The sequence below is a fragment of the Phaenicophaeus curvirostris genome, chromosome 21, assembly GCF_032191515.1.
Source record: "Phaenicophaeus curvirostris isolate KB17595 chromosome 21, BPBGC_Pcur_1.0, whole genome shotgun sequence".
Taxonomy (NCBI): Eukaryota; Metazoa; Chordata; class Aves; order Cuculiformes; family Cuculidae; genus Phaenicophaeus; species Phaenicophaeus curvirostris.
Genome location: NC_091412.1, coordinates 8,782,121 through 8,798,995, shown reverse-complemented (window position 1 = coordinate 8,798,995; position 16,875 = coordinate 8,782,121). Strand labels below are relative to the sequence as shown.

General features: G+C 47.2%; 1 protein-coding gene across 3 annotated transcripts in view; it reads left to right on the top strand.

The window, feature by feature from the left end:
* The window catches only part of VPS53 (VPS53 subunit of GARP complex), a 63,490-nt gene extending 46,888 nt beyond the window's left edge, over positions 1–16,602 (top strand). For all 3 annotated transcript variants that reach the window (XM_069874260.1, XM_069874259.1, XM_069874261.1), the window contains 5 exons: positions 4,456–4,604; positions 9,836–9,905; positions 12,781–12,918; positions 15,503–15,607; positions 15,947–16,602. In XM_069874260.1, the coding sequence (XP_069730361.1) occupies positions 4,456–4,604; positions 9,836–9,905; positions 12,781–12,918; positions 15,503–15,607; positions 15,947–16,117 (633 nt within the window). In that variant the 3' untranslated portion in view covers positions 16,118–16,602. The remainder of the gene's footprint in view (positions 1–4,455; positions 4,605–9,835; positions 9,906–12,780; positions 12,919–15,502; positions 15,608–15,946) is intronic.
* Positions 16,603–16,875: the final 273 nt, after the last annotated feature.

Here is a 16,875-nt window from a genome sequence, read left to right as displayed (position 1 = left end):
AACATGGGGAAAACTTTTGTTAGCCTGAATTTCAAATACACCTTCTCGTTTGCTGTCCTCTTTGTGTTCTTTGACGGGGCGTTTTACTAGCCTGCTCGTTTGTGGCTGTTAAATAGAGGTACTGAAAGGGTAATATGGAATTGAGATTGAGCCCTACTGCTTCTGTGATCCCCTCAAGGACATATGGAGCCATTCCTAGAGAGGCCCATGTGATTAGTGCTTAAGGATTTTGTTGCAGTTACGCTGCTGGCTTTTATACATTTGAAATGCAGAGCTGTGTTTTCTTGCCAAAGTATTGTGAAAACCCAGACTGCTTTAGACAGAGGTGAAGACAACAAAAGTGGATTGAACTATTTTTTTAATTAGAAATATTAAACATAGAGCTCCATTTTTGTAGGATCAACACACTGTCTCGCTGCCATGAATTTTAATAGCTTTCTGCTTTATGATGTGTTCCAGCTGTAACTGGCCCCGCCACCCCCAGCTAATATTTGAAGTGGAATGCAGCTGGTAATAGAGCTTGTACTTGTTCCAAATGAAAAGAGGACTTTTTTTCCCAGTAAAATAACACCATTAGGAAGGGCTCGGCACTTCAGGTGGTGTGTGTGTGTGTGCCATGTCAGTTCCTTAGATCTCCTGAGCCTACGTAGCGTAGTAGATTTTGAATCACTGAGCTCTGACTGTTTATACCCGAGTAAACCACAACCTTGAGAAAGCAGCAGCTGGTGGGCCATTTATTTTTGTCTTTGGAACACTCGTAAAACACAGCACATGTGATGGGTCTGATGATATATAAACAAGTTAAGTGTTATGAAATTAGCTAAATAAATACTTGTCACTTGTGCACACATTCCAGTTTGCATCAGACAGAGTTGCTTTTATGTGATTTTTACTAGAGCTGCATTTGGTGCAAGAGTTTTTTTTCCTTGTCCCTTTTCCACCCTTTCCTTCAGGGCTCCAGTATTACTCTGACAATTGACTGAGAAATGCATATCATTATTCAAGCACAAAGTTAGTATTCAGGTGTGTAAAATTTATGTCTTTAATGAAGGACTAAAGATTCTGTGCCTGATCAATTCCAATTTTCCTGTACTGGGAAGGTATATCTGTCTCAAGACCCCTACTCTTTGGGGTTCTTCCTTTGTTTAGCTTCTTTTCATTTACTTCACTTTGTCCTCCAGGATTCAACATTCCCAGTCCTTTGTTGGATTCTGACTGGACTTTTTTATCTTGCAAAAATGTTTGATAACTATAGAGGTAAATCAAGAAATGCTTAAACCTCTAAATTGCCTTTGGCTCCAGGCCACTTTAGAGACTTTAACACAGAAAACAGCATTGTGAATATTGCTTTCAGCTGGGAATGGTGCTGTTTCCCTGGTTCTTTACCTTGTGTGTTCTGGAAGAAATGGTAAATGATGGGAAGGCCCCATACTACAAAATTTGTAGGTGATAATCTTTACTCAAACTTTATAGCAGGTGTAGAATGATTAAACACGGCTGTGGGATGGGGAGCTGGGATGTAGAGCGGGAGAGGAATTTGCCCTAAACCCCTCTTGTCATATTCTGGATAACAAAATACTGTGAATGTGTTGTACTGCTCTGTAGCAGGAGCTTAAATTGCCTGGTGTGCTTTATTTTTAATTGCTGGGATAAGGGAGCTACTAATCTGAATGGGATGTCTTTGCCTCAGTTAAGTTTATGGATTGCACTGGGTGAGGTTTGATTTATTTGCCAAATTAAGCATCGATTTATATGTAAAACTGTACTTGTAAGCGGGGCTGGGGGACATTTTAGTGACTCATATTGATCGCTTGCTGGGTTTTTATATTTCATTAAAACCTTTTGGCACAGCTGCAGTTCCCTGCTCCCTTGCAACTGAGTGGACAACAGCAAGCGCTTAAACACAGAGCTCTAATAATCTCTCCAATACATGCAAGGAAAGCTCCCAAGAGTAGAGCAAACAGAGCTTCCAGCTGCTGATTAAAAGCCAGCATGGGTGCGTTTTAGCCATCACACAGGGTGCAGCAACAGTGCGAACCAAAACTCGTGTTGAAAAATGACAGAGGCAATTCCAAAGGAGGCAATATCTGCTGCCTGCGGAACCCACCGGCTTTCCTCTTCCCTCCCACCTCTTCCTGCATGAGTGAACATGGGTCAAGGGAGAAGGTGCTGGCCTGGAGATGCTCTCTATGCCCAGTTTGGAGCCTGTAACAATAAGCTGGCACTGGGATGTGACTGAGCACAGGGAGACTTGAAGACTGATTCATCCTCCATTAAATCAGGAAGCAAGCCCATTGCTAGAGACCCGTGTCAGAGCTGGACATGGAGGTGGGACCTGGTGGCTCCTGGTTTGGCCCTGCCACCCCACTCCCAGCTCTCTGGTGACACAGGGACACATGGGGACATGGGAACCCACAGCTGGATGGAGCCAGGAGCAAGCACTCTTGAGCTCAGGAGGTGCTGCAGCTCTTGTTACGTACCAAACCACCCCATGGTTTCTCTCAGGCTTTCCTCTCTTCTCCCTCTTTTAAGAAAGCACCCTAAAATCTTAAGAGCCCCATGTTTTTGTTGTAAAAACCAGGTTTTAAGGTAGTACCAGGTTTTCAAACCCAGGTTGTGCCTGTGACGTTGGCCGCATCACTTGTGTCCTCGCGTTGTGCAGGTGCCTTTCGGCTGCTGCTGGGCTTCTCCCTTTGGCCGGGGCACGCGAGGCCTCGCTGCTCCCATTCTTTGGGCTTGTTTTCAGCTTGTGTATGTAAACTAGGTGGATATCCCAAGAAAAACATAGGAGAAGGGGGGAAAAAAAAAAGAAATCAATTTAAAATGACAGGAACAACACTTTACCAGAAGAGTTGGGCTCATATTTCTTGTGATGGCTTTTCAGTATGTGTACTATGTCTTTCATTGCAGCTACTGGGGTTTTTTTTGGGTGAAACACACCCACATACACACACAAAGGGCTATTTTTATTGTTCATGCTTCAAAGGTTTGGTTGTAAAATATTGCTTTTGGAATGAAGGCCAACAAATTGAAAAAGCTACTGTTTTATTGTCGTTGCAATAATTCAGCTCAGCAGTTCGTTCCCACTTTCTGGCCACTGCCGCTGTACGGAGATGGTCTGTTCGTTGTGGATCGCTGTCTGCTAAGAAAAGTCAACGCTGGGATCGTGTGAGTCCATCAGGGAGACAGGCACTAAGTATTTTCTTTAGATATGACAAGTTCCATGAGGAGTAGAAATGCAGTTTTCTCTTGAGCAATCTTCCAGAGGGAAGGGAGATGGGATGAAGGCCGTAGAGCAGGCAATGAGACCGATATCCCTCCTAGCCAGCTGGGTGGTGCAAGATGAGCAGGTTGGGGTTTTGCTTGTTTAGTTTAAATAAGGACAGCTTTGGTAGGGCACGTTAGACTCTCTCAGACATTGTGGTTTTACAAAGAATTTGGCTTCTCTTACCCATTAATTCACTTAGGCTGTTTGGATGGGATTGAACCAGCTGGGTTGCAGGGGACAAATAGCTGTAGTTGAATTAAAACCAGCAATAAAAAAACTTTGCGTGCAAAATCCAGAACTTGAGAAAACAGGTTTGAGGACAAAAGAAAAAACTCATCTTCTTCATGTGCCCTGGTTTCTGTCCCAATTTCATGCCCTTTTCCCTCCTGTTCCATCTCCAGCATGAGGACCTGCATCTCCAAACAGTGAGTTGGAGCACACTGCCTTACCCAATTACCTCTTTTTTCACATGTATACTCCCTGCATACAGCACATAAGGCTTAGAGAAACTCAGGGGAGTCGCACATATGGCTCACAGGGGCTGTTCCATCGCAGGTCTGCTCACAGTAAACGAAAACAAACTGGGAGGGTGAATAACCTTCTTGGTTTGTATTTTTGTGACGTGTGTTTGGGATGAGCTGAAGTCGGCATCCTGAGTTGTGCACCAGTAGTGTTTGCAGGGCGAGCTGCGCTGGTGTGGAGTGCTTTGGACTTTAAGGCTATTTCTACCTCTTCCATCTATCTGTCAGCAGACTCGCTAGTATTAAAGTCTTGGCTGCCATACAGGAATCCAGACTTTGCAAGCTTGCAGATATTTTCTCAAATGCCTGTAATCAGGATTTATAAGGGCACTTCATCCCAGCAAACTGGAAACTGTTAAATATTTAGGCGGTCTGGCATGCTTCAAAAGATTTTTTTAATCTGAGTGGTCCCCATTTGTGTAGGTTACTAGTCACAATCTCTGTTCTGGTGCAAAAAGGGACGGTTTGGGTTTTCTGTGTATCTTCTTGTGGAGGGGTTTTCTCCATCAGAACAGTGACGAAGAACATGACCTTGGTGGTGAATTGCGGAGACTTGATGATTCCTTAGAGGTTTTTTGGCAGGAAGTTCATACAGGTTTCCTTGCCTATTGCTTGAATCTTAATGAGTTAAACAGTCTCTTTGGTTGTTTTTTCCCCTTTGTGCAGATGCAGTGGCAGAACGTGGAACACGTTGGTGACCAGAGTCCTTATGTCACCTCAGTGATTCTCCACATTAAACAGAATGTCCCCATCATCCGCGACAACCTGGCCTCCACGAGAAAGTATTTCACTCAGTTCTGTATAAAATTTGCAAAGTAAGTTACCAACCCGTGGCACAGGGTTTCTCGAGTTCTCTGGTTCTCATTAGTCTGTACGGGACAGTCTGTTTGCCTTCAGCGTTGCAGCATCAAGGCTGCTCGATGTCCAGGGGAAGACCCTGTTCATCCAGGGAGGGCACAGAGGGGAGGTGGGGTAGGGCAGCAAAACCCAGCAGCAGCTGGCAAGGTTAAAAGGTATTTCATTTTCTTGTCTCAAGTTTCCTGCTGAGGCACATTTTTTTGCACATTTGTATTGATTAATTCCTTTCCATGTGCCTAAACCATCCCACAAAATATTGCGATGATCACTATCCGTTGTTTGCCAAGTACAGAAGGTTTTGGGGTCTGGCATCTTAAAAAGGCTTCGAATGTCTGACTGTAGACACGATTCTTGCTGTGGAAACCTACTTTCCTTCCAGTGGGATAAGAGGCTACGGTGCTTCTAGGTGCACAGAAATTGGGTGCATCATTTGCTTCAAAATACTTTTGTAATAGCTATAGCACTGTGAGGAGAGCATGTGCGATGAGGGTATTTTAACTTCACAGTCTAAAAGCTGTTTTTCTGTGCAAAAGTATTTCAGAAAGGAGAGGAAATACACGTTCAGATTTTGGGGGCTATTACAGGTGCCTTCCTGGCAAGTCACTTGGGCAGCGTGGAGGAACTGGGAAATTAGACAGAAATTCCCCTTGCCTCTGGATTTAGGGTTGAGGGTGCAGCTCTCCAGCATCTCTTGGCCATCCAGACTTTGCAGCTGTCTGAAACAAAAATTCAGTTCTTTGGGCAGATACTTTGAACTCTTGCCTGCTTGCCTGTGGCCAGCTGAGCTTTGCACGCCAATGCCCCGAGAAAAAACCTTGGGAGGAGGACTCTGCCAGTTGTAGCTGCCGCTTTTGGTGTTGCATGTGACCCTGCTGGTGGAGCAGAACCACACGGATCATGTGTCACTCTAAAATACCTTAACGTTTCATTCATCTCTAATAAGTTAATCAGCCTGAAATAAACTCTATGGCCTGGCAGTTACTGTGTGGGGTTGAGACTGGAGCTTCAGCTCCTGCTTCAGGATGCAGCTGGCTCTCCTGAGAACCGTCAGCCTTCGCAGCAGGGAGGCTGGCCTGAGAGTTTTGTTCCCCCTTTCTATCTCAGGGTACTCATTAGTTAGCATTAAGGAGCAGTTACTGATAAATCATATTATGACGTTGCCCGTAATCACTGTTTGAAATGCTGTCTTGGTGGAAATTTATTGCACTTAAGCCTTCGATGTGGTTACGCTCGAATTTTATATCGCTAACATAGTGATAAATAAAAACCCCCATTTACTCAGCTGTTCCCAGTGCACTCTTAATACCTCAGCTTAGTTGCCTCCCTTTTAACTTTATTGCTAAGCACATACCAAATAAACTCCAAATAAAATACCCAGCTCTCATATTTGAGAGAAGTTCACATCTGAGTGCCTTCATCCCAGTGTGTTCCGTAGCAGAGCGCAGAAACCTGCAGAACTACCACTCCGGTTAAAACGTTTTTAATAAAACTACAGCACATTAAAATTAAGACTCAATCCTGAATTCCCTGCACTGTAGATCAGTTGTAGGAGTGGAAATTGCATTTCTTGAGAGCCACGGAAGATTGTTTTTGCTGGATTATATTTAGTCCTTCTGTACTGCTTGGTTTTAAGGAGAATTAGCCCAGTGGTAAGGGTGCGTTGTCCTATGTGTTTTAATACATACAAACATTTGTATTTCTGAAGCTCTGAATTCTTACGGAATACGCTGACCTGTCCGATATAAAGATCTGGCATTTTGTGTGCCCCACAATGCTGCAAATCCTTCTAACAGGCATTGTGCTTCTCCATATGCTAATGCCTGTATCGTTTTGATCTGCCAGCCACTCCTCAGCTCTAATGGATTGTATAAAGCACCAGTATTGAGTTACAGGACCACAGGGGAGAAGGCATCTAAAGTCACTAAATTTAAAACTGAAGGGATCTGAGCCAAGTCTGGAAAATGAAAAATGGCCATCAGAAATCGCATCAATCCTCTAACCTAATTTGTCATTTTTGCTTTGTTTTGACCAATATTCAACCCTCACTCCCTTGAAACGGTGAGAAGCAGCCGGCTTTCCAGGAGGCACTCGCGGGCAGGGTGAAGGGGCTCTGTTCTCGCTGCATCTCAGTCCTTATCCTTTGAAATCAAAAACCGCGGTGGTGAAGCCATGGCTGCTGCACCAGGATGTGTTTGGGAAGTCTGTGACCTGACCTCAATGAGGAAGAGATTAGAATCGAGAGGTAGGAAAAACAAACAGCTTTCCCGCACGCCAGAAAAGCGTCTCGTCCGTCACAAACAGCCAGGCGTGGTGGGTAACTGCAGCAGACGTCCTCCCAGTTGCTCTGCCCTTTGCATCGTGCTTTTACTGAGAGGACTTGGGTGGAGGAAGGGCACGAGGAAGAGGCTCCTGGAGGTTTGGAAGCAGCGGGCTGAGCTAGCCCTGAGTGAGCCTGCAAGGGCTGAGCAGCGCCTCGCAGGGTGGCATAAAGCAACCCCTTTCTCAGCTGTGGTGACTCAGCTTTGAATGATGTCCTGCAGTAGCTCATTTGTTGGGCAGACAGACTGTGGTTGCACCTCTGTCTGCCTTGCTTAGCGAGGCACTGTGTTTGATGCATCATCGGTACAGGGGATTAGGAAAACACAGGCTCTGGCAGAGCCACTCCCGTTGGATGGGAGCCTCTCAGATGCTGCGGTTTCTGTGCTTTAGGTTCTTAATCTGTCTTGCACTGCTTTATTATTACACTGGGGGCTTGTCTGCTTCTATGGAGGGTTTGCTGGATTCAGTTTTATAGCTGAAACTGTTAATGAATTCTGGCATCTAATCTAGCTCTGTGGATGTGCAGGGAGTAAAGGCATTTAGAGTACAAAACCCTGCGCAGGGCATTCCTGTTGCATACGCACGTATTATTCACATCAGGATTGCCTGCTGTATGCTGGAAGAGCCAAGCATTGAGTCCAGACTAGGCAAGAGACCCAAGTGAATTTTTCAGTTAAGTGCAACTGCTCTCGATGGTCTGTGCTAGTCCAAAAAAAAGAGAAAAAAAAAACCAGAGCAGCCCTCGGATCTTACGGTTTGTCTTGTCTGTCCTGCTGGAGTTGGGAAGCTGTTTCCAATAAGGCAGCGTGAAATAAAAGGCATGTGGGGATGGAAGGTCGCTTTACCCTTCTGCGTTGATTGTGGGTGGCCGTCCTAAGGGGCCTGGGAATTGTTTCATGCAAGACAGAATGCTGTCCGTGGGAGACCACGTGGTTATAGAGAAAAGAAGATTAAAATATGAGGGGAAGGGGTCTTTTGGCTGCCACCCTGCAGAAAGAAAGGCTCGCCCTGTTTCTCATACACAACATGAGCATTAGCTCCGCGCCTGACCTTACAGAGAGAGGGAGGCTTGGACCTACATGCAAGATCAAAGGTGCAATTAATCTTTTCTGCTCTCCTGCTTCTACAAGCTGCGTCATCCAGAGCAGATTGATCATTTTGTAGGATCACCTAAGCTCCAACTGTGCTTGGCACTCTGTAATTGCCCTCTGGGAATTAGTTGTACACCTGAAAAATGGGCTTCTAAACCAGCTAAGTTACATCTCTGCTGTAGTGCTTTCATGCCAGAGGAGACAGGGCCTGTTTTCCTCCTCTTATTTTTATATTTTGTTGCCAAGGTCATTTCTCTGGTGGCCAAATCCAAAGCTGTTTGGGGCAGCCCAGTAGCTGGTTCTCAGTAGCAGTTTGAAATTGTTCTCCTTGACGCCTCTCCAGGAAAGGATGATTCACTGAGAGAGGTCGTGGCTGTGTCTGAGGGAAGGGAAAGGGAAGGAACCTTTGCTTGGAAGGACTTGTCTTTGAACCATTTCTTGCGATTTGCTCAGCAGCTTGGCGTGCTCCGTGCCTGAGTTACACTTTTGTCATTCTTCCATGAGAAAGGGCAAAAGAAAAAAATGTCCTGGCTTGGAAAACAGGTGGCAGGACAAACAAGATGCTGCCTGTGCTCCTTGATTCGTGGGAAGGAAACAAATAGCTTGACAGATGCAAGGGGGAAACCACGCTGAATTTAGATCATCACCACAATCGACACCTCGTTCAAAAGGACAGAAAACAGCCTGACTTATATGAACCCGGGACAGAGCCATTAAAATCCAAGACCTGCCACCAGGTCATGGGCAGGGTCCTGGAAATGTGAGCCTTGTAGGCGTTCAGCCAAAGAGACCATGTGAAAGAAGCAAAGTGCATTGAAAAACAAGGCAGCAAAAGGAAGACGAGCAGGAGTGGTGTGGTCCTGACAGATGGAATTTGTGTTGCTCACGCTGGCCGCTCTCCTTGCATTCATTCAGCTCCTGAGCTTTCCTGGTGATGCCCCTTGGTAGAGTAGGCACGGCAGGACCTTGTCTTGCAGGTGCTCAGCCAGCGCTTCTGCTAGAAGAGAGCGTCTGCTTCTCCACTGAAGAATGAAACTGCTGCAAAGCCTAAAATCAAGAAGGAAAAAGCTAAACCCAAAGCTGTTGCTCTGGAGTTGGTTGCTTAAGGCGGCAACTGTTGGATTTCCATCCTTGCCAAATTCTTCCCGGTTGAGTAGCTGTAACTTAGTCAAGTTTTCTGAGTCTGAAGTCCACACTAGTAAAAAAAGGGCAATGGTGCTTTCCTTCTTACACAACTTTTTCTCGTGTTGATTGTGTTGGCCAGAAGCTTTCTGGAAAAGTGCCTTTCTGTGTGTGTCCAGGGCCCAGCAGACCTCCAGCCTTGGCTGAGCCTCAAGCTCAGTGTGTAATATGCATGTTATGGAATTACTAGTATGCACTGAAATGTAGGTTCTGGATACAATCAAGATACTTCCACTCTGTGAATAGCCATAGCAATTCTGGGATGTTGCTGCTTTTCCAATGTACAACAATTTGTTTATTGTTCTCGCCCTTGTGCTGTAACTCTTCGTACGTTGTTTAAAGCAATTTATTTACATAGAGTAGTGTGCAACTTCTCAATTAACTTAGAGATCAGTATGGATTGAACTCAAATAATTGTACCTAGGTTTGGTTTGTTTGTTATGCTTCACGTGGCTGAGTCAGCTTGAGAACCAGGCATTGACAAGGTCTTTGTGGAAAGCCATCCTGGTTTGGATTTGCACGCTTTGTTACGACAGAAGGCTCGTCTGACTCCAAATGCTGACACCTAATTGTGTCATTTTCTCTCTTCTCTGCAGCTCCTTCATTCCCAAGTTCATTAATCATCTCTTCAAATGCAAACCTATCAGCATGGTGGGTGCAGAACAGGTGAGAAGGAGCAGTTGCATTGGCTGCGGTATTTTATGACTTTTGGGTTCAGTCTGTTGGGGCAGTTTTTGTTAAAAAGGGGCTGAGAGCTGAGTTTTGTGTCCTGAGCTCTGGGGCAGCCGAGGCACCGGGGGTGCTTGGGTACAGGGCAGAGTGGCAGCAGGCTTAGAGCGTGAAAATAACAATAGCACAGAAGCCACAAACCTTTTGCACACTCCTCTAAGGTATCTCAATGAGATTGACTTCATTGTGCTCGCACAAAGGGAAAGAAAGTTGCTCATGGCAGAAACTATTGCAAGAAGCTCCCGTGTCCTCAGAAAGATTAGTTTTTAATGTGCTATCCTTTCACAAAATAGGTCAGCACTCAGTTTCCCTCTGCTGCTGCTGTGCTTCCTCCTGGGATTAAACTCAAGCCTCTTGCTTCTCTGCTCAGAAGAGCTGGGGCACAGTCAGTCCGTGGCTGACAACAGGAAATCTTTACCAAAATTCAAAACCCGAGTCATCCCAGGTGTCCAGGCAGCTTCTCAGCTTGGGTGGCTTAAATACCAAGACCTTTTGGACACTAAATGCCCACCAAGCTTGCTCCCCCATGACAGTCCATGTGCCAGGAGCAGGTCGATTCCTGCGTGTTCCCTGTGCAGACGCAGTGAGAGCCGTGCTCAGCGCCACCAGCCCTCGGTGGCAGCGTTGCCCGTTTTAGCAGAGCGATGCTGGATCCTCCCAGGGTCTGCGTGCACTGCTCCCAGGTGCCAGCTCCTTCCCCTCTGAGGAAGTGAAGCCGTGGGAGCCCAGGGCCTCCTCCACAGCCCAATGGCAGTTTTGCTGGAGCCTGAGTCCTGGCTGAACTCCAGTGAGTGCAAATAGAGCTTTGCCTCCTCCAGACTGCCTGCTAGTTATGGATGGCCGCTCTCTCCCTCTCCTCGGAGCCGTGTTGGGAGGATGAGATTGTGGAGGCGCAGTGCAGTGTTTTCTCTGTTCCGTCCCAAAAATTGCTAAGCTGTGGCTCTGGGTTTGGTGGGAGTTTTGAACTCATGAGGTGAGAGATCCTGCAGTGCCTGAAGACAGGAGTTTCTTTCCTGCATAAAAGCTTTCCAGGTGTTACAAACACTTGTCAAAACAGTGTACTTGGTGGAGAAGAGCTGTCTGCAACTCAGTAACTGAGATACAGGGAACTGATGACCCATAATCTGGGGTTCAGGACTCCCCACCTTTCTCCCAGGAGCCTCCCTGTTGCTCTTTAAGAGCTGCAAATACTGCAGGATGATGAGACGTGATATCAGGGAAAAAGGACATTGAATTACTGTCACTTGAATTAACGCTTCTGTTGAAATGCTTCCCCTTGACAGGAGCTCCTGTCCCTGAGTTGCACGTGGATGGGCAGCACAGAGTATTTATTACCTTGGGTGCAGCTGCAGGGCTGGGACCCCACACCTCCCACCCTTGCCTGCAGGCTGGGACCTCACTGCTCTGTGAGGATGAAGCAGGCTCTCCGCTGTCCCCTGCACATACAGCTGCTTCCCTGGGGGCTGATTAAAAAAGAAAATGCAGAATTGTCCCTAATGCAACCGTTGTGAACTTCAAATCAGAGCCTTAAAAGCTGCTTGAGTTTTAAGCATCAAAGATGGGTTCTGAGCAGTGTGTGTCCGCAAAATAAACGGGAGCTTTACATCAAACCCTTCCTCTTTCTTAATGAAAAGCAAACGAGTGAAGCACGATTCCTGCTCATCTTGTGCGATGAGCAATAACCTGAGAGTGATTAAATGAAATCTTTTATTTTTAAATAAGCATCTAAAGTGATTACCCAGTTGCCAGCAGTGGGCTTGTGTCTAATGTTAAAAGGTTTAAATATTACTATATTGGAGTACAGGCCAAATTCGGTTCTTTAAAGCAGACCAGGAAGGTTTTTATTAGCCTGAGTCACAGTGGATGGATCTCATTACAAGTGGGACATACCTTCCTGGGGTTCAGTGTGCAGAGGTCTGCAGAAGCCCGTCTCCTCTGTCTCTGCAGCGTAGAGATCCTCAGCTGCTGTAGGAGCTCTTGAACTCTGGTCACCCACCAGCATCTTTCTATGCTGGTTCCTCTCCCCTGTTGCTGTGGAATAGGCCAGGTTGGATGGGGCTTGGAGCAACCAGATCCAGTGGGAGGTGTCCCTGCCCATGGCAGGGGGTTGGAATTGGATGGGCTTTAAGGTTCCTTCCAGCCCAAACCATTCTATGATTTGAGGTAATTTTGCTCTAAGAAACCCTAACCCACAGCATTTTGTCATCAGACAGCGCTTGTCTCTCTGGGCTAAGTTTCGTGGCTGCTGCTTGCTGCTTATTTACCACTGGTCTAGTAAAAAACACCATATAGGCTGTGAGTTCCCTTGTGCCACTGAGCACGGGATACTGAGCCGGGCTGAATGCTGCTTTGCAGTGTTCTTTTTAAAGAAAAAAAAAATCAAGTAATTGAATAAATGCGGAAAATCTGACACAATGGCTGGTTGGGCACAGGAGGAAGCGTGGCGTTGCTTCATTTGACCTCAGTATCTAAGTAGCGATGCGGCTGCAGGTAACGGAGATTGTTTCACTTTGTACTGGGAGGAGAGGATTGGAAATCCATCCCGTACGTGCCAGATGTTGAGCTGCTGTAAGTCATTTCAAGTTAGCAGAGCCATGTGCTGTTATAATTAACGAGCAATGATGCATAGCCACAGGTGATTGTGTCTCATTAAAGTGTCATTGCATGGGTCCATCCCTTCTCGTCGTGCACTTCAGTTACCAGGAATTCTTCCAGCTTAGTAAGTGTTAAACTTTTAAGGATGTTGGATTAGAGCAGCTAATGATGCTTGGTAAAAGGGATCTGAATAACAGGGTGCGATTCACTATTGCAGCTGCTGCTGGACACCCACTCTCTGAAGATGGTTCTCCTGGATCTGCCCTCCATTGGGTCCCAAGTGGTGAGGAAGGCTCCTGCCAGCTACACAAAGATAGTGGTGAAAGGCATGACTCGGGCTGAAATGATCCTGAAGGTAACTCAAGACTTTTGATAAGCTGCCAGCCAGACTGCTGGACTGGGAATCGGAGCGAGCAAATTCCAGGGGGCCCTTCCTTTGAATGCGGCAATCTGCAATTGCACGTGAATGTATGCAAGCTTGTCCGGGTGTGCTGCCAGCTGTTCTATAGAACTGGCTTATTTGCCTTGGTTTTACCCCCTTGCTCTTTTAATATTGCATTTGAGTTTTCATCTTAATTTTTCAAGGTAACCGAGGGCTCGAGTTCTGCTTCCTAGGAGGGCTGGGGCACCAGATTCCCTCCGGAGCTTGTGAAAATGAGAGCGAGCATCCATAAGTGTGTGCTGTGAGGCAAAGCCTCCAGTTCAGGTTTCTCCAGGCCTTTGTGCAGACCATCGCGCAGGGGAGCCAAGCCGTGCTTGAGTCACCTGTTTACTGTCTAGTGTAACAGCCAGTGCAAACATGTCTGGGTTACTGTATTCACCAGAGTCCTTTTTCGTTTTCCAGACCTGGTGCCTGGAAAATGACCCAAAAGCAGTGTGTTGTCTTCATAAAAAAAAGGAACAAGCAAAGCAATCTCCCCTTCCCTGACATTGCTTTGCTTGTTCGATCCCTGGAGAAGCCACGGGAGCTGTGCAGCTGTACCCTCCTGGGCGATGGGATTGTCCCCTGCTTACCAGTGATGCTGTGAAGCTGTGAGTGAACCAGGGGGACCTGCCAGGCAGGACAGGCGGCCGCCAGCCAGAGCCTGCTGTAACCCACAGCCGAGGCAAGGAGGGCGTGCGGAGTCGGGCTCTCCGTGCCTGCCGGCTGCTCCGTGTGCTTTGCTCTTATGCCCAAGGTAATGTCACAGCTAAATTTGCATTCTGAATTCAGAAATTAGTTCTGCAGTTCCATACTTGGGCAATAAGATGGGTGAGATGTTAGTAGTTAGGTTAAAGCAAGTCTAAATTTTTTTAGAAATGACCTGAAGACAAATACCCCGGTGCTGCCAATGGAGGAGTAGGGGAGGCTGGGGCCTATTGCATGCAGAAAAAGGACTTTCCTTGGAGCTTGTTGTGAATCAGAAAAGTAACAGAGTTGGCTTCAGCAGGATTGAGATGGAGGCAGGATAGGAAGCGCCTGGGATGCTGCTGGTCTGCAGGCTGCCCAGTAGCAGCAGGGTTGCCTTGTCTCACACATCCCGTGCTCGCCCTGCTGCTGCGTAAAGCACTTCTGCTGGCTCCAATTGGGGGCTCAGTATCATTAGTAATTAAACAACATGCACTCAGTGTGCTGCTGTTTTACAGAATAATATCTGTGCAGTCAGCGGGTGGGAGGGCTGAAGGGTTGGCCAGGGCAGGTTTGTTAATGGTAGTGACTGAGTAGATCTCTCTGAGTCTGACTGGTCATCTCTGGCTGATGTTTTCTCTCTTTATTGATGCTCAGACTCTCTCTGCTGTTTCCAAATTGCTCGTTAAAGAGTCTTTTCCCTGAGAACTATTCCAACCAGGCTAATACACTCCTCCACAGTGTTTTCAGGGCTCCTCTACCTAGTACGGAGATGGCTCGGAAGCGTTGCCTCTGTTCCATACAACAATAGCACCTTACAGTATAATTCCCAGGCTTCTACCAGCGCAGCTAATTTAGCAGGAGCATCACTGAGCTCACAGATGCCCCAGACAAATTCATTCAGCTGAGCCCTACAAAGTGCAGCTGCAAGCGGGAAGGAGGGCGTCGGGGTGCACACGTCCCACAGAGCTGTTTCCTTTCTCCTCTGGCGATGCTGTCTGAAGTTCCAGCTTTTCATCTTGGCAGAAGATTTTTACAAGGGCTGTAAATTAGGGATTTATAAGTGTATACATGGCTATGATGTTTCATTGGTCTGAAGTGCAGGAAAAGAAAGAAATGTCTCGGTGACAGAATACAGTGTGGGGTGAGCTGGGTCAATGCAAACAGATGGAAATGTTTTTAGAGACAGAGAAGAGTCTGGTTATGGGCTGTTCCTGCCCTGTGTGTGTGCATTCTCTCTCTCTCTCTCTCCCAGAAGGATGGGGGGGTTTGCCCATCATTATCAGAAATGTGTTCTCTGTAGAGCTCGCTGCTTAGGTAAGGAAGATACAGCAGTGAGGAGTCATCTTTGCAGCTTCAAGACTGTTTTAATTTTTTTTCCTGACTTGACCGTTGCTGGGACTAAGCGGGTGTGAGCTCTGGGACAGAAGTCAGCAGGAAGTTCACATACTGCATCCAGTCTCTCCAGAGAAGCACCCAAAGGACAGGGCAGCTTCATGTGGCACTGCTGAGCCATCAGGTTTTATGTCAGAAGCAGGAGGACTGTGAAGCAGATCGCCTTGGCCCAAGCTGTCCTGAGGACACAGGGAGTCACTGCAGAACATTGTCAGATTGCTCTGCGATAGATTTTTCTCTGCTCTGGAGGGAGGGAGCATGAGGGATGCACAACCAAAGTGCAGATCTGGACTGCATCCAGGCTGCCTGATGTGCTGGGGACTTCTAAGTGTTCCCACCACCACCAGCACTGCCTTTCTGCCTTGAGCAACGCCCCAGTGAGTCTTCCCCATGCAACAAGGGCTTTGCCAATATGCTTTTTTTCCTGTCTTGGCAGGTGGTTATGGCTCCGCACGAGCCTCCAGTTGTGTTTGTTGACAATTACATCAAGCTCCTTGCTGACTGCAGCACCGATACCTTCCAGAAGATACTGGACATGAAGGTCAGCACAAGTCCCACAGGGTTTCTCCTCATCACTGAGATTGATGGTGACTTTTATCAGTAGAAATATAGAGGGGGTTGGGAGTGGGAAAAGCACTTCAAGGCAGGCGTGTCCTTTGTACTCTGACAGTGTGCGGAGTCACTACTGGGGAACAGCTTTTCAGTTCACTTTGCATGCTCACATCTGAGCTCAGGTGTCTTGGGATCATGCAGAGGTCTTGGTGTGTGAATGGAGGGTTGGGGTTTGAAATGGGCCCTCCTGCAGCTGTTTTTATGCACACCCACTCTGAGGTGAGGGAAGGCTAACCGGCTTTGCTTCGCTGCTCTTTTGCTTCCACAGGGCCTGAAGAGGAGCGAGCAAAGCAGCATGCTGGAGCTCTTCCGACAGCGCCTCCCGGCTCCCCCCTCTGGAGTGGAGAATGCCGGCTCCCTCTCGCTGAACACTCCTACGCCTGAGCAGGAGTCCTCTCGGATACGGAAACTGGAGAAACTCATCAAAAAAAGACTCTAAGTGAGCAGAAGGAAACTGTTGCTCAGGCCTAGCTGCAGTGACTGGGATCAAAGCTTATCAGACTTAACGGTTTACAGTATGCTGCTGAAAAAAATCTGTGTCCCACCTCTCCCATGCCCTGTGATCTCTTAACCATTGTACACCGTGGCACTGTATCTCTGTTCAGACTGAGGAAGGATCTGACCAGGATGTTTGCCCTTAGACAGCTTAGCAGGAATGACATCCAGGACAGGGCTGGTCCATATGGTGGAGGAAATAGAGGTGTCTGGGCATCAGCAGCTACAAAAATGGTTTAGGTGGATTGAGAGAGTGTCTGGCTGTGATTCACTCTTGTCCCAGCCTTCAGCCTGGCTGAGCTCCTGCTGCAACACTGAGGATTTTGTCTGAGAGCCTGGTGTTACCGCTCACTCCCTGTTGCAGAGCTGTTCCTCTGCTTCTTTATTTATTCTAAGGTAAGGAAACCAACCCCAAACCGTCACCACCACCACCACCAAAAAAAACCTAACCCTTTAACAGCTGGGATGCAGGCATCTGCCTCTCCACTGTGTTAATGAGATGCCCAGAAGAAAACCCCAAAGCAGATTTCTCCTGTGCTCCCCAGACAGGCCTGTGTAACCCAACCATGGAACAGCAAGGCAAGTCCTTTTCAGACCAGGAGGGAAGGGCTGAATTAATGCCTACTGCACCTTGGCGAGCCTCCTGCCAACAAGCCAGCAGCCTCGGTTGCTTTTACAGCTTAAAGGCCAAACCAGACATCT